Genomic DNA, 23,639 nt, shown 5'->3' with positions numbered 1-23,639 from the left:
TAGAGCAGGGTCTCAAATTCAATTTATGTGAGGGGCCACTGGAGATGTGTCTGGGCTGCACTAATTGTTCCACAAAAAAGCAGTTCAAGTAGTCAAAAAAAGCACAACTAATCCAATCCTCTCAATCTTTATTAGTAACAGCGCAGATCATTGACGGTTCTTGAGAACGTGAACAAGATTGATGACCGGGCCGTCTATTTCATCTCCCCGGTTCAGTAATGGTGTCTGATTTCTTGAGCACTGCAAATTTATTTGTGCATTCAAAACATGTTGGGTGTCCCGTGATCAACAATAAAATTTTGCATCTTTTGATTTTCTTTAATTTAGCTGTTCTTCACGCCAACCTCTCTCTTCATGGCAGTTAAAAAAATAAATACATAGCTGCAACTGTGTGACAAGATATATTTTCCTTCTCTTGGTGTTACTTCAGAATTCCATTTTGAAGAAAGCCGTCATGAGCCTGAAGTATGGTCGACCATAACTGTTTTTAAAAAACAAAAACAACTTCCCTCTGTCCCCACACACACACAAACCATCCAGGGCAACGACACACCAAAAACGTGGGGGCCAGATGCTGATGTCCAGTAGTGGGCCACATATTATTATTCAGAGAGCCACGAATGTTGATCAGACCATGATTTTGAGACCCCTGACTTTGAGTCTTCAGTCGAAATATCATACATGTTTTTGTAAGGTGCGAGCGAGGACGCCACGGTACTCTTCGTGAGATTTCTGTTTCTTTTTTTCTGTACATAAGGTTGTCCCTTATCATTGTGTCTTTGCTCACTGTCTATGAATCACAGGCGTCTGAGTGCCATCTTTTTATATTTAGTTTTAACTTACAAAATAGGACTTATTACACTAGAGAGGGCTTTACAAACAATCACAAAGGCCATACCAGACAAATCATTTGAATGCTCTCATTCCTAAGGCACTAAAAGCCAGTTACACATAGTACTGACATAAAGTGTCGGGTTCGACCCATCAATCTGAATTTCAAAAACAAACAAACACATTCATACTTGTGTGCACACATTCAAGCCGTCTTAATGGAGCTCACCCATCTGCCTGACCCCATTAGGGCCATACGCTTGACAGGCAGCGGGCGGGTGGGAAGGGGGTCAGTGAAGGGGTTCATTATTCTCTCTCAGACACCATCACCTTTGTCTCACAGAGACAAGTTCATGTAGTATGCCGGGCAGTTAGCGATTCAAAGATCTTACCAGTGAATAGGTGATTCTGTTAATCCAATGAGCCCAAATTCGCCGGTCTGCAGGGGATACTCAAAAAAAATTATACTTCCAGCATAGCAAAAGTCACTTTTTTTTCTTGTAGACTTTAGTCACAGAGCAAAGTGACGCCACATCGGGGTGTTCAAAGTGCTGTTAATCATTTACTAACTCATTCCCGGAAGAGACCCGACGAATCATGCCTGATACAGAGAGAAAGGTAGCACTTAGTTTTTTTTGCTCATCTCGCGTGCCCAGGTCTGAGAGAGAAAAACAATGGGGCACATGAAGGAGTGGTGCTGCAGCTCAGTTGCTTAGGAGACTGTTGTGTGCCAGTGCAAGAAGCAGGTGTTGTGCTGGACCCAGGAGAGCAACGGGAGACAGAACCAGGAGGGGAGGAGCGCCACTCACAGACCTCACAGATCCCCTAAGGAAAAAGCCAGACTAAAACCACAGACTAACTGACGAGCTCACACTCACACTCTGGACACACCCTAAAAAGTGACATGTCCTTTAAAAAAAAAAAAGGAAAGAACAGCCATATGCACTGTTCATGTATGATGATGCAGAGCACCATTCAGTCATTCAGCTCCAGCAGAGTCACAGTGGTGGGGGTGGGGAGAGGACTATGTTTGTTTGGAACATCTTTATCCCTCTCTGGCTCAGTCACTCGATGATTACATAATAAAGTCCTGCATCCACCCGAATCATCTCCCTTTGACTTTCAGTGCTGCATCTGGGCGCATGTTATACATCATACAGCAGTCATCTTATGTAAAGCTACGCGCCGCCAGGAAAATACTGCAAAATATGAATTTTGAGTGCACGCACGAAAGCACAGTCGCCGTGGTTTTTGTTTGTGCTCCCGCCCTGAGCTCTCAGGAGCACTAATGGGATGGCAACGGCACATCAATATTCATGAGGCACTGTTATATCATGAAGAATTCATAAAGCAGGAAAGAATGTTGTTGCCCCAGTCTACAAGCAGACTTCTTTGGTCTGGCTTATGTTTATGAACTTGCATCAAGGCACAGTTTTTCAAGAAATAATCTGTACATTTAGTTACAGTCGAGCACAAAGGAACCAATTTTAACTAAGCTGTTCATGTATATTGTAAAATAAATAAATATGTATAAAAAGCTTTAAAAACGGTTGTAAATATATGTAAAACCTTACAGTACTGATTTTAAACGTATCATAAAATCTAACATCTAAAGTAAACGCTTATTATTTTGTAATAACACAATCTCTCATAGAAAGACACTGCACTGGCCAAACAGTGATGGCTTTTTTTGCCCATCTGAGCGCATCGCCGTGTTTTAATTAATGGTACTTGCTTGTGCTAGTGTGTGCTGCCACCTAGTGCAGAAACAAATTAGCACACTTATCAAATGTTAGGTCAACCGCTGCAATTCTTTTAGTATTTACACACAAAATTATGGTAAATTACAACTGATATTTTTAATTAGCAAAAAAATATATTAAAAAAACATTCCTGAGCACAGCGGACCGGTGTTTAGCACATCTGCCTTGCAGTTCGGGAAGTACAGGGTCCAAACTCTCCAGGTACTCCTCACACATTTAGAAAGCATGCATGTTGAATTCATTGACAACTCAAAATTGTCCATAGGTGTAAATGTCAGAGTGAATGGTTGTTTGTGTCCAAGATGCAGAGTAGTGATTGCTGTGAGTGACTGGTGACCCATCCAGGGTGCACCTGCCTCTCACCAAAAGTCAGCCAGTCGTTGCCGAGGACAAATGCTACAAAATGCATAGCTAACTTACTTTATTTACTACTACGTGTGAGAAATCTCAAGTACAACTGTCTATCGTCAGACGTGCGCCTACCATTTCGAATCAGAACCTGTTCTCTTTCACGATAGAAAGATTGTTAATACCCTCTAACAATCATCTTTCTCTCTCAACACCATCTATGAACAATCCACTATAAGAAAAAAATCTGCACGACCAAACTTACATTCTTTACAAAGAGTATCAAATTCTTCCTTATGGCAGGAGATTTAGAGTTCCCCGGAGCAGGCTGAACCGTTACAAACGTTCTTTTATTCCTAAATCTATTAAGATAATGAATGCAAATACTGTATGTTGGTTGGTGTACACTGCTTTGATTTGATTAGTTTCACGGGATTGTGGTGTGTTTCGCCATGGTGTGTGTATGATGCTGCAGACTATAAACTGCAGAACCAGTTGAGTGTCCATGACAAATTTCCCTTTGGGGACAATAAAGTATATGAAATAAAACGATAAATGAAAAGACATACAATATATGGCTCGCAGCAAGAGTGAAGGAATCCCTCGCCATTTCCTGGGTACCTTAACACAGATCTGGCATTTCGAGAGCATATGTTCTCATAAGATAAAGATGTGTTTGCGCGCAAATGCTTCAGGGTGACTCTGTGACCCCACCCCACCCTCCACAAAAAAAAAGTGAAGTAATTCCACAATGCAGCCGTTGCACAGAATTACAATGATCATACTTGCAACCCAGTTTTACATGTGCGACACACAAGCAGCATTTGAATTGGATATCAAACCATATTATACTTTATAAGGGTAAAAGTGAATGGTTACTCACATGTTCATGTCAACGTCCAAGATAGTGTGTCCACATGAAAAAGCAAGAAATAAGACTGTCAAGTGAGCAATGGTCAAACAGTCTAGGCCTTTGCAACAATATATAGTGAATAGACTATTCAATGACAGACGGGAAACGACATTAAAAATGAAGTCTAAACATCTATAATAATACATTGCATTAACGAAGAACAAAACAATAATATTACCTGAAGCTGTAAATATTTAATTAATTGCAATGATGACTCTTTAAAACACCCACGATAGTGTTTTACAGTATTCGTATCATATTATTAATGTGAGTCTTATCTAGGGAGTGCAAACCTACGTAGGTGGTGCTTAGTGTTTATACACAGAGCCTTCTCCAACAACTGGGAAGAGAAATGTGAGTTGAAAACATTGTAAACAGCAGACTTTGCAAAATAAAAATGTTTCTTACCTGAGCGACGACATTTTTGGAGGATGTTGGCGCCATCTTTAGTGAGAAACCATTAGTTCCGGTGTTTCCCTCCGCAAGAGTCAAACGGGTTTCCACGGAGGCTGTGACGTAGGACAGTGACCAAGCAAAACCGTCGACCTGAAGGGTGGAGTTCCGAGTTATGTAGTGTCATTTGCGCATAAACACTAACTCTTTTTTATCCATTTGAGCTCCTTTTGGGGGTTGCAAAAGCGTCACAACTCACCTCGCACGTACTATGTTGCCATTAGGTCCATAACATTACAATACAGGCCTGGGCGTTATTGCACAAGGTGCCGCGCGTGCGCAGTTGGAGGGAGTCCCTAAAAAATAAAAACAACTACAAGTCACCAAGCAGTACACATCAGGTTACAGTGGTTTAATTAGAATGACATAATTCATTTCACATTTATAGGTATTTCCAGATCTATCAGATAGATGACACACTAAAGGTATTCCATAATTAGAATATCATATGAGAACAGATAGTTGCACGACCACTGTGGCCTTTCTTGGGTGAGCATCAACTCAAGTACAGTACAGTACAGTACAGTACAGTACAATACAGTACAGTATTATCATTCATTGCAGTGTGGCTCCACCCCACTTCGATTCCGTTTTACACAAACACATGCATGCTGTTTCTACTTCTGGGTCCTTGCAAATGAAGATAAGGGTAACTGTCACCACTTGCATGGTTGACACCGTTTACTACTTGTAAATGGTTGCATTTGTCTAAAGCTCACCTTGTACAATGAGATAGATAGATAGACACCTTGAACTGGTCACCAGAGCACCAAGAGGGAAATCAATCACATGTATGGACAATTTACAGGCTTCGGTTAATTCACCGTACATGTTTTTGGAATGGGGGAGAAAATTGGAGCACCCAGAAGAAACCCACACAAAACAGGGAGAACATTCAGGAATGTCAGGACCAGGGTTTCAACTCATGACCTCTGAATTGTGAGGCCGGTATGCCAACCAGTCACCCAGCATTCCTAATCATGAACTGGTCAATACATTTCAATGATATCCTCTTCTTTGCTTTTCTTTGACTACGTACCAGCTGCTGATGACCCTTTCTGAAGCTATCAACGAGGATCAATAAATGCTATGTGATGCCTGGCTCTCCTAAAAAAATTAACAAACGACTGCTTAAATAAAAATTCTACTTGAAATATGAAATGCACTGGTCGATTTATGACTTAAACACCTCATATAAAAATTGCTATTGAACTCAATGTTATAATACAGCAAGTACTGTATAAAGTACAGGAATATAGTGCACGTTAAGAGAAGGTCAAATTAAGTTCACTTTACAGGTTGTAGTGCATTTTAAATTCATCTTTACGTATCAGGTTTATCATTTCACTTTTTGTAATACGTGTGTGTGGAGTTGATGTGTTTCTTGGATGAGATGAATATTTACTCCAATTTAGATAACAATTTTCCGCAAACAATTAAACCAGACACTTTTTGTACCAACCCCCCCCCCCCCCCCCCTCCCCCGTCTCTACCCAGCGTCTTCCTTTCTGAATTCAGATTGTAATTTCCCCATTGCGGGACAAATAAAGAATATCTTAATCTTATTGTTTTTGTCAACCTGCAAAGCGTTTTCCCCTGCAGCACCAGCCAGGTACCCGGTAATTACGTTATTCAGGCGACTGAACATTGGAGAGGCGTGCGGGTATGCGTGCGCACGCGCGCTTGTGTGTGAATCGAACAGGTCTTTTTTTTTTTTTTTTAGTTCAGGAAGAAGAACGTTGAAACGGGAATGAGAGATGCGGCCGGATGGGGCATAAAGTTATTTCTTGAATATGGCTGACCAGGGCCCCCTTTTAACATCGTGCGTTATTTTTTACTTGTCGATTGGGGCCGCGATATTTCAAATTCTTGAGGAGCCAAATTGGGAATTGGCAAGGAGCAAATATGTTCTTCAAAAAGAAAAGATTTTGGAGAAGTACCCCTGCCTTCGGAAAGAGGATCTGGAAGAAATTCTTGGGGTATGAATTTATTCACCATACAAGTCGATATTCGCGCAATAGTTGCTCGGTTCCGATTTGTAATTAAACAGGAAATCTGTTTCGACGAGGAAAAAGCGTGACGGTATTCAAAACTCTCCACACGGGCAGTAAGCATGAATCTACACGTCTTCTTCAAATGTTGGAATGTTGGCACAAGGTGTGTCTCGTCTTCAACGGCTCAACAAGTGTTTTATTAAGTTACAAAACGTCACAGTATCGATGTTTTTATTCGCGCATTTGATTCAACTAAACTTGCACGTCTCATGGATTCCAATGAAACATCTGTCAGAAATTCCGCCTTTTTACAAAAACGTTGAAACTTCGAGAGTAATTCAACTAAGAATGATTATTGTTGTGGTTTGCAATGACGTAGAACGTATTATATGAACGCATTATACTGTCTCCATCTAGTAGCCCAAATATTGCCAGTGTCTGTATGTACAGCCAGGTACATCGACAACAACATCTGTCTCACAGTTCTTAAATTAATGGTGACAATCTGTACTTACTTCATATGTGTCATACTTGTGACGCTTCAGCTTTCGGCTTGCTCCAAATTGTCCATTGTGATTGTAAAAGTTTCATTTGTCTATGCGTGCCCTGCAATCGGTTGGCAAACAGTCCAGGGTGCAACGAGGTCAAGCATTATACCTGTAGAAAATGGATGAATTGGTGAGGTCCTTATTAATGAGTGTATTCTTTATGACACCTTCCAGGTAGCGTCAGAAGCTGCAGGTCAAGGTGTGATCATCACTGGGGACAAACATTACAACATGTGGGACTGGGGTAATTCTGTCATCTTTGCAGCGACTGTTGTCACAACAATAGGTGTGTGTGTGTGTTCTTTCAACTAACAATGCCCGTGCACTTGAAATACGAATTGAAATATTAAAACGATGATTTTGTATGTACGGCAGATGGAACAGTTCTTTTTAGTCACCGTTGTTCAGATACAGGTATATTAAAGTATAGCACTAAAAGTAAGAAGGAAGGAAGACTCTGGGCTAACTCGCTTGTCAAACTAGATAGTTTTCATATGGAAGTGGGATTTTTTACACCAAGGTGGAAAGTAGTTGTTTCATTGGACGTGGGTGCAAAACTGTTTGGGATATGTTTACCATCCAATACTGTAGATTCTGACATGCTATGTGAGCATCCCAAATTACAATGCAATGAGCCTTAGATACGTTAATTACCCATAAGTAGCCAACACAAAAAAAAAAATCAAGCGGTCAAAGGTCTCCTGACTGGCTTCCACATTGTATTGAATATGTTCCTTATAAGTTTAATCAAAATAAAGAAGTGAAAATCAAGTTAGCTGACTTTGGGCAAGAGGTAGTGTATACACCGGAGCTTTCACAGTCAATGACAGGCACATTCAGACAAGCTGCCCTGCAATAGGCTGGCAACCGGTCCAGGGTGTCCCCCGCCTTCTGCCCGAAGATGGCTGGGATAGGGTCCACCACCCCCTTGTGAGGATAACGCGGATCGGAAAATGGATGGATGTACTCAGACAAGGAACAATTTACACCAGTGGGCTCTTGTGAATCTTCAATTAGCACATCATGGATTTCTTTTTAACTCATTCACTCCCAAAGACGTTTATAAACGTCTTTTCAGACTTGGTCCAGAATTGGCTGGTACTGAATGAGTTAATGTAGCATGCAATGGTGAACAAGGGAGCACACACAAGAGTGGCGACATTAAGAAAACTAAGAACCTCGGCTCTGTGAGGCAGATGTGCTAACCACTCGAGTGCTGTACTGCCCTGCCATATTTCACTGATTCTTATTGTAAGTAATAAAAACAGGTTTTGGAAAGACTTGGGTCACTTGTAACATTCACGTAATTAAATACATGTTTTGAAAAAAATTTAAAAAATATTTTAATTTAAAAAAAAATCCGGGCTACTTTTAAGTGGGCCACCCTGTAGTATGTGATTATTAAAATAACCTATGTATGATGAGGAAATTATTTCTTTTCCCTGGAAGAAATACAAACAATTAGGATAGGTGAATTTGCTACACATCCTCCACAATAACGCATTTGTGTTCTCGTTGTATTCTATAGGTTACGGTAACGTCGCCCCAAAGACGAGTGGAGGTCGAATCTTCTGCATCCTGTATGGTCTGTGCGGCATCCCGCTGTGTCTGGTATGGTTAAGTAAGCTGGGTTCATTCTTTGGGGACCGGGCAAAACGTCTCTCCCAGATCCTCATCCGCAAAAACGTGCCAGTGGTAAGCCTTAACACATAAAGTATGGAAACCATGTAAAATTACTTTTTTTAAAAAACATTTTTTAAAACTTTTTTTTGGGGGGGGGGGGGGTGGAACAGAAACGTGTCCAGCTTATCTGCACAACTATATTCCTGTTATGGGGGCTCTTTGTGCACTTGGTTTTCCCTCCACTTGTCTTCATGTCCCTGGAAGGATGGAGCTACTTGGAAGGCCTCTACTTTTCTTTCATCACCCTCACAACTGTCGGCTTTGGAGATTACGTGGCAGGTTGAACGTCAGATCTTCGTCGATTCCTCTCTGTGGTACATGACATTCTTATATTTACCACATGCACAATCATTTCAGGTGTGAATCCAAATATCGACTACCCCAGGCTGTACAAAGTAGTTGCGGAGATATGGATCTACATGGGCCTGGCGTGGCTGTCTCTGTTCTTCAGCTGGAATGTAAACATGGTCGTGGAGGCTCACAAGGTGTTGAAGAAAAGACGACAAAAACGCCGACACTTCCATGATGAAGAACCGAACCCCGAAGAGGTCACGCCCAAGTCGGACCCGGCCAAGCTGTCTGTCATTGATATTTTTAGCTTCTTATCGGCCAAAGAGGAAGACTATAGCACTGTCATCAAGGAAATTGGAATGACTGCAAAACCAAGTTCCATAGACGTTTTCAATCGCTCCAAGAGCTGCAGCGACATCGTTACCACCAACATCGAGATGCTGGATCACTCGCCACGACACAGATGTCTGATGAGCATCAGTGAAGTGTTTATGAACCCCAAGGATGACAAATGGCAAGGCAAAGAGAGTCAGTCGCGTCTCCAAGAAAATTCTACGACAACAGAACCAGCGGAGGGCGTGAGAACCGATGAGGCACTCGACAAAGTCAGCGGTAAAAACGATTCAACAAACGATGGCATTATATTTTCTGTGCCACCCTCGGGAAGCACTCAGGAAGAAATTGCACAGCCGAGTGATGCCGTGACTCGATTTACAATTTCTAAAGTAGTGGAGGAAGATGTTTCACTCGATAAGGATGAAAAGGGGTAAAGTTTATTATCATAAGGCACTACATGGACAAAAATATTGTCATTATAACAGAGACAATGTGCAGTTGGCCATCGTCTCTGATCTGGTTGATCCCAACAGTGCTTGATGGAGTTGAGGTCGGGGCTCACATTTTTCTACACCACATTAATGATAAACCTGCCACGTCATCTTCTGTTACATTTCATTGCCAAGTGATACCCAGGACTTTGTTTGCAATGTATTTTGCTATTTCTGTAATTTATTTGTTTTGTCTTCATTCGCTCCAAACTGTGTGGTTGAATCTCAGACTAATCTACATGCAGTACCATCAATATGTCTCTTTACAGGCACCCTTAAATTCAAATTAAATCGTTCAAATTCACATTTCTTCATTCATTCATTTTTCCGTCTCCTTTTTTCCCTGAGATCAAATTTCCTTTCCTAATCTAAATCACAACATAAGGCCTTATGAAACACGGATCCAATGAGCAGTTTGCCTCCGTAGATCGTCGCTACAGATGAGCCCATAATCACATGACCGTCATCGGCATACACTTGTGTCACCACTGGCTCCTCCGAGAGAATGTTTTGAATGCGGATGACCTGGAGGACACGGCATCATGGGAAGTACGATGAAATAAGGAAAAAAGGCGAATTGGGTTTGCGTGACTACGCATCACAATCAGGTTGACAAATAAAACAAGGGTGTTGAGACAAACCTCTGATCCAGGTGGATCTTTTAGGTCATTGTTGAAAACTTTCCATCCGTTGGGGTGGCAGCCTAACCACAGGTTACCTGTTTTTGGGTCGACTTCGATGTTGTCACAGAGTGAGCCCACAGCCACGGACTGGTGAAAATGTAGGAGATAAAAATAGAATGAAATGTTTTTGTTGTTTTTTAATCACAGCGCATTACCTAATTTCCTTTCATGTAACAAGGGTCGCTCAGGATACAGGCGTACTAGTACTTTTTGTTTTACTTTACCTTGACGAAGGCCAATGCATTGTCTTCTTTCCGCTCCAACACATGCACATTATGGGCAAGGACATCAGCCACATATATGTGTCTATTCATGTCATTTAAAAAAACGTAAGATGTAGATATTCATCTCTCAATGATGCAACTTCTAAAGAACTCACCAACCTTTTGTCGGGTGAAACGTTGATGCCATTTGCAAAGTAATACCCATTAGAGACCACTTTGACCATCTCTGTACTGTAATACACAACGTTACTCAAAGGTTGAGCCAGAAGAGGCTCCACAATACTTTTCAGCAGTACATCTGAAAAATAATGATCATTGGTGGCATAGAATCGATCCACTCCTAAAGCCACAATATCATTCACACTAGTGGGGGGGGGGAAAAAGAGAAAAATGTTACTGACTACAAGTGACATAAAGAACATGATTGAGTTTTGTCGAGAGTTAAGTTGTAAACATGAAATGTAGCGTTAGAATACCTGTGAAGAAGTTTATGTTTGAAGGTCTTCAGATGCGACAGGGACAATTCCCTCTCAACAAATTCAAACAACTCAACTTGGTTTCCGTAATGAGGATGATTCACAACAAACAAGTAGACTGTGCCATCTGAAAATGATGAAGGGGAAAAAGAATGAGGAGCAATTATTTTGTGTACACTGTACATTTGTATATATTTATCAGGGACAGCGGTTACGACAGTGGACAACTTAACGCGTTATCAGGTTACAGGGTGCATGAAAGGGTTAAAAAAAAGGACAGTCGTGCAGTGATTTCAATATCAAACAATAGCTAAAGATCATAAGAATATACTAAACGGTAAAAGAAACTCATTCAATCCATCGCGTAGTGGTAAATCTAATACTTCAATGTTCTTCATTTGTTCTGTAGGGTTTGTCAGAATATTGACAGTTACATTAGCAGACTGTCTCCGAACAGGTTTGTCCATATACTTAACAAAGCTGCATGTCAAGTAGTAAAAAAAAAGAGAAAAAAATCTATTGTTGTATTGTCAAATAAATTGTCTTCACGCTTTTGCAAAAAGACAATGAATGCAATTCAAAGCAGAACTGCTCATACTGGTTGGCTCTGTGTAGACACTGATGCCATGAGGGTTGAACGTTTCCAGGTCAAAGTTCCCTGATATGGGCATCTCTACGGGTTCCATGTCAGGCTCCTTCAGATTGAGCAGGAAGATCTTACCAGGATCATCAGAGGATGGCAACCGAGGATACTTTAAACCCTGTGAATATTGAAAATATACAGGGAGACATCATAAATTTACATCATCTCAACTCCCAGCTGCAGAGAATTGAAACCTGCATCGTGTTGACTCCGGAGGACAAATTCATTTGTTTTTGCGAAGACCTTTAAAAATGAATGAGCGCATAGATAAAGGTGTGGCCAATATTGTGTTTTCTGGTTACGTTAAGCCAGTTCCTTGCAAAAGTTACCACTTCTAAGGGTTGGAGTGTAATTAGTCGGCACTCCCTATACAAGTGTTTTGCTAAGAGACTTGCTGGGTCAATGTAGAAGCTGCGTCCATTCATGCAAGGCAGGTGGTGAGAAACTGATGTGGCGCCAAAATGCATGTGGTTATCATTATGTGTGTGATGTGCTCTGTTGGTCAATTGGAGTACCCCACACACTAGAAGAGCAGTAATCACACAGATGCCCTTTTTTCCGTGAGTGAGTAGATTTAAAAAAAAAAAAGTCAGTCAAGCTTTACTGACTCGATAGACGAGTTTGGTGAACAACTGCGGCTGTACCCTCCATGAGCAAAATTGTCACTATCTCACCATGTCCCCCGAACTTTAAAGATCCAGGCGGTAAATTGCACATTGAGTTGATATCAGCAAGCAATTGTGCTGACATGGCCTGGAACCTGGAATGGTTCAAATAAGGACACTGACTTGCAGTACAATCAAGACTAGGATCACTCTGATGTTGTGCATTCGGTGGGAGTGGGTCAAGGCCCTCTCAACAGCTTATGTGACTGCAAAGTCAGATTGTAGTTGTAGGTTCTCTTTCTAGTCTAATACTGTGGTTCTAATGTATTTATTTATTGTTTTACGTCGACTTGGCTTTTCTTGTACCACCACAAGAAAAAAAAAAGTCACATACTCGGTTCAAGTATTCATAAAATCAAGGCAGATGTTGCAGTGTATTTCTAAAAGCTGTTTAATGTTATTGGAAGCCATTTTAACATTGTGCACAATTTTAAAAGAAATTACTGCACTGGAAGGAGGGAACTGTACTTACATAGTTGAATTATGTTTTGTACAGAGAAGTTTAACTAAAAATTGTACGTGCATAAATGCTTGACAGCAAACAGCTCTAATTAAATAAGATAAGATAACATTTATTTGTCCCACACTGGAGAAATTTACAGTGTGGGACAATCTACAGCAGCAAGATTGTGGGTAGAAAGAAGAAATAAGAAAACCAAGTGTTTGCATTCAAAATGCATACAAAAATGCCAATGTATTGTCCTTGAAAGGCAAACACAACTAAACTGGACTGAACAAATGTACGGTCAATACGATTGTAATGTTTAAGCCATTGTCACCTGATGCAATTTGAATATTTAACGTGATTATTTTGCATACCACTAAAGGGAGCCCGTGTACCACGAGTGATACTCGTACCACACTTTGAAAAACCACAGCACTGAAGAAAAAAATTGCTTCACTTAAGTTGAACATGTACATCGGTCACATATGATTGAAATGTATTAAATTAACATTTTTAACATGTTTTTAAAAATCCCCCAGTATGGTCGACAGACTAGAATCTTTCTGAGAATGGGTCCAAACATATTTCTTGGCCCTCAACCGTCATCAGCTTGCTCTCCAAAGGTAGAAGACCAGCCCCAGGTCATGTGCAACATTTGTTTTTCATTTATTTGTAAATGTTGATGCTGTTCAATCATTAAAAAAAAAAAACAGTTGATGCAAAACGTGAATGACACGTACATGCTATTCGGGACAAGACTCAAGAGAGGTCAACATTAGACCAGTGCAACTTACAGTGCTGATAAAAGCGAGTCCATCCCCAAAGACAGTTATATCCTCTGAACCATTATCTGAAAAAAAAACAAAAAAACATTTAAATACATGCTTACGGAATACGCAAATGTTTCGTGTTCACGTGATCTTACTCAGATTCTTCAGCAGTGCACAATTAGGGAGTTGATTCTTGACAGGTTGTCGAGACGCAAGATACATTTCCCTACAATGTTTGCGAAGGAGATGTTAGTGACGGTGAAGACCTGGAGAAAAATACAAAGGTAAAGTAGACTAGAGCTGATAACCAAAGTGAACGCTGCTTACCTCACCTGTACCATCCTCGCGCCAAACAGCATATAAAAAAGTGTTACAGCCACTGAGACTAAGCCGAGTGTTTCCATGTTTAGATCGCACAGCACACTGTGCGGCAAAAAACGCTGAACTATTTATCCTCAGTCGGATAAAAAGCACTGAGCTCACCCGGGCAAATCTGAACGAGAGAGAGAGAGAGAGTAAACATCACAGAGAGAGTAAAGATCACATCCCAAAAACATGGACTTCCAACTCTTTGAAGATGATGACTATAAGCCATTCGATCCCGAGAACAATTTGGACCCAGACAATAATTTCTTCAAGAACAAACAAAGGGTAACAAACTCCGACTATTACCTGGATGAACAATTCAACACTAATATAAAATTGGAAAATGCACTTTCAGTAATACACTTAAACAGTAGAAGTCTCTACAAAAACTTCACAAAAATCAAAGAATACCTGACTAAATTCAATAAATGTAAAATAATTGCCATATCAGAAACTTGGCTTGATGAAGATAAAACAACTGAAATGGAAATAGAAGGTTATGAAATGTTTGCAACTAATAGGGAAAACAAAAAAGGAGGGGGGGGGGTGCAATATATGTAGACAAAGCAGTTAAATGCAGTAAAATCGAGAGATTGACAAACAATAGAAAACCTAATGGAACGTCTAACCATTGAAATACATAATAAAAAGGCATCAAATATCATCATAAGTTGCATCTATAGGACACCAGGATCATGTATTGACACATTCAGTAAAAAACTAATAGATATGCTCAGTTACTACAACGATAAGAAAACACGAATAATATGTGGTGACTTTAACATTGACTTATTAAACCCAAATGGACACAAAAAAACAACTGACTTCATAAATACTATGTACAGCAACAGCTTTTTCCCAGTAATCCTGAAATCTAGCAGAATAACAATTGACACGGCCACATTAATAGATTTATAATCCACATTCATTTATATAATAAATGTGGATTAAGTAATATATAAATAAATATAAATAAAATAATATAATAATAAATAATTATAATATTATATATATTTATCATAATATATAATTTATCATAATATGTATTATAATATATATATTATAATAATAACAAATAAATATGTATAATATTATTTATTTATAAATAAATATAAATCTTATTTATCTGATTTATAAATAAGATTGATCATAAAATGGAAAGTGGACTTCTCATTAATGACATAAGTGACCACCTACCTGTCTTTGCAGTTTTTCATAATTATTTTGATAGAAAAGCTAAGTCAACAACTCACATAACAGAAATAAGACTAAGAACCCAACGCTCCATTGATGCCTTTAAGCAAGACCTAGAAAAACAAAACTGGACCGAGGTCTAGTCAAACGAAGACCCAAATACAGCGTTTGAAGTATTTCAGTCTACCATAATCTCCTTATATGATAAACATTTTCCATTAACTAAAGTCTCCAAAAAGTATAAAGACCCAAGTAAGCCATGGATAACGAAAGGCATAGAAAACGCATGTAAAAAGAAAAACAATTTATATAAATTGTTTTTAAAATTGAGAACTGAAGAAGCAGAAAAATATATATAAGACCTATAAAAATAAACGAGTAAATATTATAAGAACCAGTTAAAAGAGATCATTATCATGCACTATTAGAGCAAAATAAAAGTAACACACAAGAAATATGGAAAATACTGACATAGACCTGGTTGACTTTAAAATCGCCCAATTAATGTACAAAGCACACAATAACCTGCTCTGCCAAAACATTCAGAAGTTTTTCGAAATTCGAGAAAGCAGCTATGATTTAAGAGCTACCAACTTATTCAAAAAACTCAAAACAAGGACAAACATCAAGCAAAGAAGTGTATCTAGCAAAGGTGTTAATCTGTGGAATAATCTGGAAACTGCCCTGAAAATGAGTAAATCGCTTGCTGAGTTCACAATCAAATTCAAAAAAATAATACAAACAACCTACATCAATCAGAGTTAAAATGATAAATTCCAAACATTAAATATAATGATAAATCAGAACTAAGTTGATAAATAGAGAAAGGTATTGAAGTATCCATTATGAATACAAGAGAAAATTGACACAAGATTGCCAGGGTGTGGATGTATATACCTGGTAATCCCGATACACATCAAAAGTTGTAAAAACATCACGGTTAAGGGTAAAGTATGAGCCTTAATGGAGACTTCTTTCTTCTTACTTTTTTCTTTTCTGATTGATATAAAAATGATTTATTAGATATAAACACAACGGGGTAGGACTAGATAAGTTTTTTACTTCTTCCTACTCCCTTGAACATAATAACTGTGTTGAATGAAGACTGATTTCTTTCTTTTTACTATTTTATGTACCTTATTTTCTGTCAAATTATTACTGTATATGTTTTATGTTCAATAAACAAACAAACAACAAAGAATAAATAAACCGGGGAATGAATGACCCCTGGTTTATCTGACGCACGGAATCTAAATCTGTTGTCTTTCCAATGGCTGTCTTAAAAAGAATAACCACTTTACGCAGGTCCAACACAATGGAAATTGAGAGTTAATCGTCAGAGGACATCAACATGGGATTGAAGTTATGCTCTGTCAATGCAATGCTACACACAGGAAATCGGCAAATAAAAATAATCAAGAATGATACCCAGTAGCCGATACAAAGGTCCCTTTCATTTTGTGATGCAGCTTTAAAAGGGGTCGCTTGTTTAGCTTCCTTCAGTCATGACAGGCAAATATTTTTGGTTTTATTTTAACACGCCAGTTTTGTGTACCGGAGAACAATTAAGTGTGACACGGTGGCCGAGAGGGGCAAACACGCTGCAAAAGGCCAAACGCTGCTAACACAGGAATGTTGCATCAAATAACAACAAAGCTGCAAATAAATAAATAAATAACGACGAACACCCATGCAAACTAAAAACACAAACCAACTGTAAAACGAGAAACACTGTTAAAAAAATGCTGCAATATGGGCAAATGAGGAATGATGCAAACAAAAAAATAATAAACACATGAATGCTGATTAAAAACACAAATGCAACAAAGAAATGCTGCGGTCACACCAACAACGTGGAAGCAAATATTACAAACCACAAAACAATTTTTTAAAAACGCAGCGGAAAAAGCACTTTTTTCTCAAAAATGATGCCAGTTTACTCCACAAAACGCAAGTCTGCCTGGCCACGAGTGGGCATTGCAAGAGCACTCTTAGGAGACCAACCAGATCCTCTGGAAAGACAAGAGCGGGATTGTCTGATTAGTAGGTAGGTATTGTAATTGGGCATTTTAGAGAGGAACGGTACGGAGGTGTAGGGTTCAATTCCAGCTGCGGCCTCCACTTACAAACCTCCCGAAATAGTGTCTTCATGACAAATGTTACATTTTAGTAAAGCATAAAAAGAAAGGACTATGTCCATGTGTTCAAAGTATACAGTATTAAAAGCGTGGGTGTGCTCGAAGTCTGACCATTTCCTTCAGTTGCCGACCCCCCTTCCCCCACAGTCTTCCTTCAGGAAACACATGCAATTTCTGCCTTGCTTACTTCAACAAATGCCGTCTGGAATTTATGGGAAGAGCATAAGCAACAGTGCTGCACCAAATTTTGTTTCAAAACTTTTATTTCTGCACGTTCTGATTTTACGACACAAAATATGAACAAATACACGTTTAGTGTTTGAATGCACAATATCGTGCAGGCTTATTAATCTATCGGAAAAATAGACCCAAGTTTCTATAGCATTTGCGGGTGCATAAAATGAAATCCATCCAAGTAGAAGTTGGGCGAGATGGACTCGTCGCCAAACGCACAGCAAAAAGTTTATTCACGTGTAATTGTTACCAACACTAAAAATGAATGTACAGTAATGTTGCCTTACTGGGCTCCAATGCAGATTTACAAAGAGAGACATAAGTGCAGTATTGGGGGAAGAACAGTGCCAAAGACTTGCTTTACTTTCCATTAGTGTTTCCAGCGGTTTTGTGAAATGTACACATCAAGGCCTAGTCCAAATCACACCATAAAGCCTTATGAAATATTGATCCAATGAGCAGTTTCCCTCCATACGTCGTAGCGACAGAGGAGCCGATAATCTTGTGACCATCATCGGCAAACACCTGCGTCACCAGTGGCTCTTCCGAATTAATGTTCTTAATGTAGATGACCTAGATGACACGAAATCATAGCAGATATGATGAGTGACAAAGCTACATCATTGTTGATGAATGGAAAATTTGCATTGTGATATTTGGATGTTGCAGTGGTTCGTATGGTGGGTGAGTGTTCCCCAACCTCTGATCCAGGTGGATCTTTCAGGTCATTGTTGAAAACTTTCCATCCGTTGGGGTGGCAGCCTAACCACAGGTCACCTGTTTTGGGGTCGACTTCGATGTTGTCACAGAGTGAACCCACATCCACGGCCTGGTGGCATCGTAAGACATTATCATTCGGTTTGTCTCCAATCTAAATGGTCTTCCTCAAGTATTTGACTTCTATGAAAATATTTCTCCAAAGTTAAAATGAGTCATCACTATTAATTACAAATTACAAATTTTCTTCTCTATTTTGAAATGATTTACCTTGACAAAGTCCAATGCGTGGTCTTCCTTCATTTCTAACACATGTACTTTATGGTCAAGTAAATCCATCACATATACATACCTATTCATGACAACGAAATAATGATTAATCCATGAAATTGTTTTTTTCCAAGACATTGGGGGGGAGGGCTGGAAGCAAATCTTATGACAAAAATCACCTACCTTTTGTCCGGAGAGATGTTGATGCCATTTGCAAAGTAATACCCCTCAGAGACAACTTTGACTGTCTCCGGACTGTAATACACAACATTAGTCCAAGGTTGACACATGACAGGCTCCACAATCATTTTGAGGAGTTCATTTGAAAAATAGTGATCGTTGGTGGCATAGAAACGATCCACTCCCAAAGCCAGTATATCATTGACACTAGAAAAACGGAAGAAAAACAGTTCATAATCAACTGAGCAATACAGGAAATAGGCGATATATATTTATACAGTGTTACAAAATATTTGACATAATTTGTGAGATGTGAATATCTGAGTCGTAGGCAAACACAATCAATATGCTTCAGGTAGAAAAAGAAATGATTCATGAAAATTCCAACAACATACTGTAAGTGATTTCACTAAATCGTAAAAAAAAAAAAAAGTTCAATAAGTGCTCCGCATTTGCAAACACCTCATCTTCACCTCATCACTGACCAAAAATGTCAAAGCAAATTGACCCGTTAGTTTTGTGCCCCCTGCCATCTAGTGGGGGACAGGATTGGTTCTGCCTGTCACTATTTGTCACTGGCATAGATCGATGAAAAAAAGAGTTTGTTGTTGTAGTCAAATCATTTTCAGACCAATTTAGTGCAAGTGGATAATTTCAGCATGTTGGTTTGGGAATCACCAAGTCATAAGGTGCCATCTTCTGATCTGCTTTATCCTCACAAGGGTCGCGAGGGGTGCTGGAGCCTATCCCAGCTGTCTTCTGACAGTAGGCGGGAGGGGGGGGGGGGGGGGGGAGACACCCTGAACGGTTGGCAGCCAATCGCAGGGCACACAGAGACAAACAACCATCCGCGCTCTCACTCACACCGTGGGACAATTTAGAGTGTTCAATCAGACTGCCGTGCGGGTTTTTGGAATGTGCGAGTAAACCGGAGTACCCGGAGAAAACCTACGCAGGCGTGGGGAGAACATGCAAACTCCGCACAGGAAGGCCGGAGCCGGGATCGAACTCACAACCTGCACTGCGAGGTCGACGCTCGAACCACTTGAGCACTGGGCCACCCGCACTATGTATTACTACATCAAAAATACTATATAATCGTAATGAGGGGAACCACTCAAATCAAATGACTGTGTGGTTGTAGGTCCAAGAAAGAAAACACCTCCCAAGTCATGCCAATTAATTCAGAGTTCACCCTCATGTCTCATATCATGCAAGACATTACCAAGAGTCGGTTTTCATTCGTGAGAAGTGTAATCATACTTTTACACTTGTTTGACAGCTAATATTGTTGAAGTTACTTAAAACGTTGCCTGTGCAGTTATTAAAGATTTCTCGGTGGCGTCAGTTTGACCTATACGTACAGATTATAACATAAGTAGCAAAACTACCCATGAGGAAAATAATTCGGGTATCAACCGACATCAGAGAGTTTGGCTTGACCTTAGATGTTTCACGGTCATTCAAGTTCAAAATGAATAAATAATTTCAAAGCAAATTACGTTGCCTTACAATACAATACAATACAATACAATACAATACATGCTGATTTATATAGCGCTTTCACAACAGCCTTGAGAGGCGCACCTGTTAAGAAGTTCATGTTTGAAGGTCTTCAGATGCATCAGCGACAATTCCTCCTCGACAAATTTAAACAACTCCACTTGGCTTTTGTGGTGAGGATGACTAACAACAAAAAGGTACACCGTGTCATCTGAAAAACAACAACAAGACCAACAAAGCACTGTGTTAAAAAGAACTTGTAGCAGCATTTTTGTTTGTAAAAGATGGCCTCTTTCACAAACAAAAATGACATTCATCAGGCATTATGTGGTGTTACTTTGGGGGGCAATTCTTGAAACGAATTGCATTTCGACATTGTACCAGGGTGTACAGTATATTTAAACACGGATTAGTTAATAGAACAGACACACCCAGGGTAAGGTTTTGCAAATGCTTGCATAGGTAACTGGTTACATGCTTAGCGTATCGACTCTCATACCAACGTTTTGAAAAAAGAAAAAAATACAACAACAAAAATCCTCAATTGTTATTGCACTCAAGGTGAATATTTTTAACTTCATGAACTCAATGTTGGACAGCTCATACCATTTGGGTCTGTGTAGACGCTGATGCCGTGAGGGTTGAACGTCTCCAGGTCAAAGTTTCTCGCCACGCGCAGCTCAATTGGCCTCACCCGAGACTCTTTCAGATCGAGGAGGAAGATCTTCCCTGGAGCATCGGAAGAGCAAATTCCGGGGTACTTTAGACCCTGTGAACAGAAACATTGCAGACAACAATGATGTTCTTGTTGTTGTTGTTGTTGCAAATATGATCAAGGACCTAAGTTTGCTCATTCCAATACACTTTGTACTTTTCACAAACATGCGTAGGCATCGTAATTGATTAAATTTGTATTTGTGAGCACATATTTTTTAGTGTGTGGAATTGAAAGTTGATTCATCCAATCCTGAAGCAACTGAGGCAACTGAAGCAACTGAGGCATCATTACCATACTGTGCCTATATAAACGCGTGACTGTACTTTGTCGGGGCTTCCGGATGAAATCTGGGACTCACAGGAGCCCGAATCGATTCGTGTTGCGTTGTGATAAACTGAAGAAAAGACGACGTGGTGTTTGGGTCTTCTTCCACCTTATAGAGAGATAAAAGAACCTGTGTCCAAGGAGGGCCAAAAGCAAATTGACAGCTCCCCCTCCTCTACAACATGCACAACATCATGTGGCCTTTTTATGAAATGACCGAACCATATCGCTCACCTTTGACTACACAAAAGGGCTGCCAATCCTTATTAGCAAATGCAGTTTATTTTCTTGCTTTAAATGGCACGGTAGGTGTGCTCACAAACATACTCAAGACGCTTGTTTTGCTGTTGGTACTTTTGAGTGTGTCCAGCAGGCATCATATCAAGGTAGAATTCAGGTAAAGCCAGGTCATATTGCTTGTTTCCTTTAACGGGGCTTTTTTCAAGCAATGCTTGCAGACAGTAGAATTTCTGTCAATAGCTTTCACTCCCCCATTCCCCCATTTCACTCTTGCCCTCTGTAGTCACGCTTCACAACATTTATGCAATGCAGTGCTTCGATAAGTAGGCACCACGATTGTGCAAACTTTCAAAAACATTTAGCTAATTAAAATAATCCTAAATTCATCGTGGTTCAAACACTTACATTGCTAACAAAAGCGAGTCCATCCCCAAAGACAGTGATGTCCTCTGAACCGTCATCTGCGAATGCATATTTAACATTCACAATGTATTTTTGTATTTCTTGTGGAATAATATAATGAGCCCCCTTACTCAGATTCTTCAGTGGAACACAATTGGGGAGGTGATTGTTGACCAGCTCTCGTGAAGCAAAGGTCCTCTTCCTTTTATTTCCAAATGAAAAGTTCAGATTGTCACTGATTGCAATTACGTGGGAAATAAATATATTTTACCTTAAATTGACTATCCTCTCCCCAAGTAGCACAGATACCGCCGCTACAACAAGTGCGACGAGGCCACACTTGCCCATGTTCAAGAGCCCGCAGGAATCAGCAGAGTGCTGCAAAATTTAGTAAACTTTTCGACGCTAGACGACAAGCAGACGGGGCGTGCCCGCCTGCCTCAGCGGAGCGGACGAGAGATCGCCTCTAGCGTCTGCTTGAGGACAGACGTGGGCGCAGCGAAAGACCTAATTGGAATGCTCAATTCTATTTCATATTTATGAACAGATGTGCACATTTAGAGTGGATTGTTGTACTTGGCCACGCGGTGTCATCACAAATCAAGTCTCTTTTCTTCGTGAAAATGCTAATATAATTTCCTACATGTTATGAGCACTTGAATGCAGCATTATCTCTAACAGGAACCCGGAAACTCAAAATTTACGTGCATTAATTATTTTTGATCATTTGAAAAAACTTCTTCCTTTTAGCGTTACTGCGACTGAGAAAGAATGCATTTTCCCAGTAAATTAATTGAAATGAAGGCATGGATATTGATCTAACGTTTGAAATCAAGACAGAATACAGAGAAAAAACAGCGGTGGCGAAATACTGTACTGGTGAAAGAAACAGCCGTATATACTTAATTTCTATTTATTTAGAAATATTGCTTCATATAAATACATGCAATGGTTACAAAAGAACTGTACAGCGTGTGCGTAGACGATTGATAGACTATTACGTACTACCTGTTTGCGTTACGTCGACGTGAAACGAGGCTTAAGTCCTGTACAAGACTGCAAAGCCGTCGTAAATCGAGGACCAGCTGGCTGATAGTTTTGATTGTTGTACAGTATTTTGAAGAAAAGCTATATTGTCACGTTCGATTGCGATTTGGCAGTCTCCAAAACAGTTTGGAATGCCTTTGACAAAGAGAAACGTAAGATTCTGCAGGATAAAGTTAGGACACACCTGCCGCAGCTATTGAGTGAAGGTCTATTTGACCGGCACTTCTCTAAAAAAGTTGACTTACTGTTTTGCTTTTAAACTCCAAATGCAATGGTGCCGAAATAAATGGCAATAATCACCAGATCTGTGAAATACTGAAGCACGATTAGGGGAGCGTTAAATTCAAAAGACGCTGCCTGCAAATCCCTGTTTAAACTGTTTATTTTTTGAAGGTGATGACTCTTCCCAGCATAAAACCAAAAGTTACAAAATTGTCTATGTCATCAAAATCATTTGTAAGAGACTTCATAAAAAAACAAACATGAACACATACATACACGTACAGAAGTGAACGCAACATGAAATTGGCAAACTATCGACCCTGTGATATTCAGCATTGGGTGCATGCAACCTGACAGTTACTGTAGAATATCTACAAAAGTCCAATTCTTGAATAATAGCAACTAACAACTTCAAAAGACCGACAACTCCTGCACATGGCGATGTGTGTGTTGTGTGTGTGCACAGCACTGAGTACACCAGAGTCCTGACTGTCGTGTGAAGTCGTGGGGAGGTTCACAGTGTCGTA

At 39.8% G+C, this 23,639-nt stretch overlaps 4 protein-coding genes across 7 annotated transcripts in view; 1 reads left to right on the top strand and 3 right to left on the bottom strand.

Annotated features, from left to right (window-relative positions):
• Window positions 1-4,610, bottom strand: part of LOC127601230 (uncharacterized) — a 37,259-nt gene extending 32,649 nt beyond the window's left edge. Inside the window, exons 1-2 of one of the 4 annotated variants that reach the window (XM_052066305.1) lie at window positions 4,508-4,610; window positions 4,264-4,401 (exon numbers count right to left, since the gene is read on the bottom strand). Coding sequence is in view for 1 of the 4 variants with exons in the window: in XM_052066297.1 (XP_051922257.1) it covers window positions 3,512-3,593 (82 nt within the window). In the remaining 3 variants the exon portion in view is untranslated. The other 3 variants (XM_052066304.1, XM_052066297.1, XM_052066306.1) reach the window with 3 other exon arrangements.
• A 1,392-nt stretch (window positions 4,611-6,002) lies between these two features.
• On the top strand, window positions 6,003-9,969 carry LOC127601240 (potassium channel subfamily K member 5-like). Its single transcript, XM_052066333.1, has 5 exons — window positions 6,003-6,287; window positions 7,025-7,136; window positions 8,379-8,545; window positions 8,644-8,812; window positions 8,891-9,969. The coding sequence occupies exons 1-5, from the start codon at window positions 6,102-6,104 to the stop codon at window positions 9,592-9,594; spliced, it is 1,338 nt and encodes a 445-aa protein (XP_051922293.1). The 5' UTR covers window positions 6,003-6,101; the 3' UTR covers window positions 9,595-9,969.
• LOC127601242 (serum paraoxonase/arylesterase 2-like) lies at window positions 9,774-14,061 on the bottom strand. Its single transcript, XM_052066336.1, has 9 exons — window positions 13,885-14,061; window positions 13,713-13,783; window positions 13,582-13,637; window positions 11,633-11,795; window positions 11,035-11,161; window positions 10,718-10,921; window positions 10,559-10,640; window positions 10,293-10,421; window positions 9,774-10,176 (listed from the first exon to the last, which is right to left on the bottom strand). Exons 1-9 carry the CDS (start codon window positions 13,959-13,961, stop codon window positions 10,015-10,017), a joined length of 1,071 nt encoding a protein of 356 aa, XP_051922296.1. The 5' UTR covers window positions 13,962-14,061; the 3' UTR covers window positions 9,774-10,014.
• A 3,439-nt stretch (window positions 14,062-17,500) lies between these two features.
• Window positions 17,501-22,302, bottom strand: LOC127601474 (serum paraoxonase/arylesterase 2-like). Its single transcript, XM_052066757.1, has 9 exons — window positions 22,115-22,302; window positions 21,975-22,045; window positions 21,847-21,902; window positions 20,766-20,928; window positions 20,244-20,370; window positions 18,660-18,863; window positions 18,477-18,558; window positions 18,190-18,318; window positions 17,501-18,062 (listed from the first exon to the last, which is right to left on the bottom strand). Exons 1-9 carry the CDS (start codon window positions 22,189-22,191, stop codon window positions 17,901-17,903), a joined length of 1,071 nt encoding a protein of 356 aa, XP_051922717.1. The 5' UTR covers window positions 22,192-22,302; the 3' UTR covers window positions 17,501-17,900.
• Window positions 22,303-23,639: the final 1,337 nt, after the last annotated feature.

The sequence above is a fragment of the Hippocampus zosterae genome, chromosome 5 (genome assembly GCF_025434085.1).
Source record: "Hippocampus zosterae strain Florida chromosome 5, ASM2543408v3, whole genome shotgun sequence".
In the NCBI taxonomy this organism is placed as follows: Eukaryota; Metazoa; Chordata; class Actinopteri; order Syngnathiformes; family Syngnathidae; genus Hippocampus; species Hippocampus zosterae.
The sequence above is the reverse complement of the archived record's forward strand: the minus strand, read 5'-3'. Positions and strand labels throughout refer to the sequence as shown.

Bases quoted from the DNA above. Each gene is read 5' to 3' on its own strand.
- LOC127601240 (XM_052066333.1), top strand. From the start codon at position 6,102: ATGGCTGACCAGGGCCCCCTTTTAACATCGTGCGTTATTTTTTACTTG. The intron at 6,288-7,024 runs GTATGAATTTAT...GACACCTTCCAG, and splicing joins ATCTGGAAGAAATTCTTGGG to GTAGCGTCAGAAGCTGCAGG. The intron at 7,137-8,378 runs GTGTGTGTGTGT...TGTATTCTATAG, and splicing joins GACTGTTGTCACAACAATAG to GTTACGGTAACGTCGCCCCA.
- LOC127601242 (XM_052066336.1), bottom strand. From the start codon at position 13,961: ATGGAAACACTCGGCTTAGTCTCAGTGGCTGTAACACTTTTTTATATG. The intron at 13,784-13,884 runs GTAAGCAGCGTT...CAAACATTGTAG, and splicing joins GCGAGGATGGTACAGGTGAG to GGAAATGTATCTTGCGTCTC. The intron at 10,177-10,292 runs GTTTGTCTCAAC...CGTGTCCTCCAG, and splicing joins AAGATCCACCTGGATCAGAG to GTCATCCGCATTCAAAACAT.
- LOC127601474 (XM_052066757.1), bottom strand. From the start codon at position 22,191: ATGGGCAAGTGTGGCCTCGTCGCACTTGTTGTAGCGGCGGTATCTGTG. The intron at 22,046-22,114 runs GTAAAATATATT...TGGAAATAAAAG, and splicing joins GAGAGGATAGTCAATTTAAG to GAAGAGGACCTTTGCTTCAC. The intron at 18,319-18,476 runs GTAAATCATTTC...CGATGCCACCAG, and splicing joins ACGCATTGGACTTTGTCAAG to GCCGTGGATGTGGGTTCACT.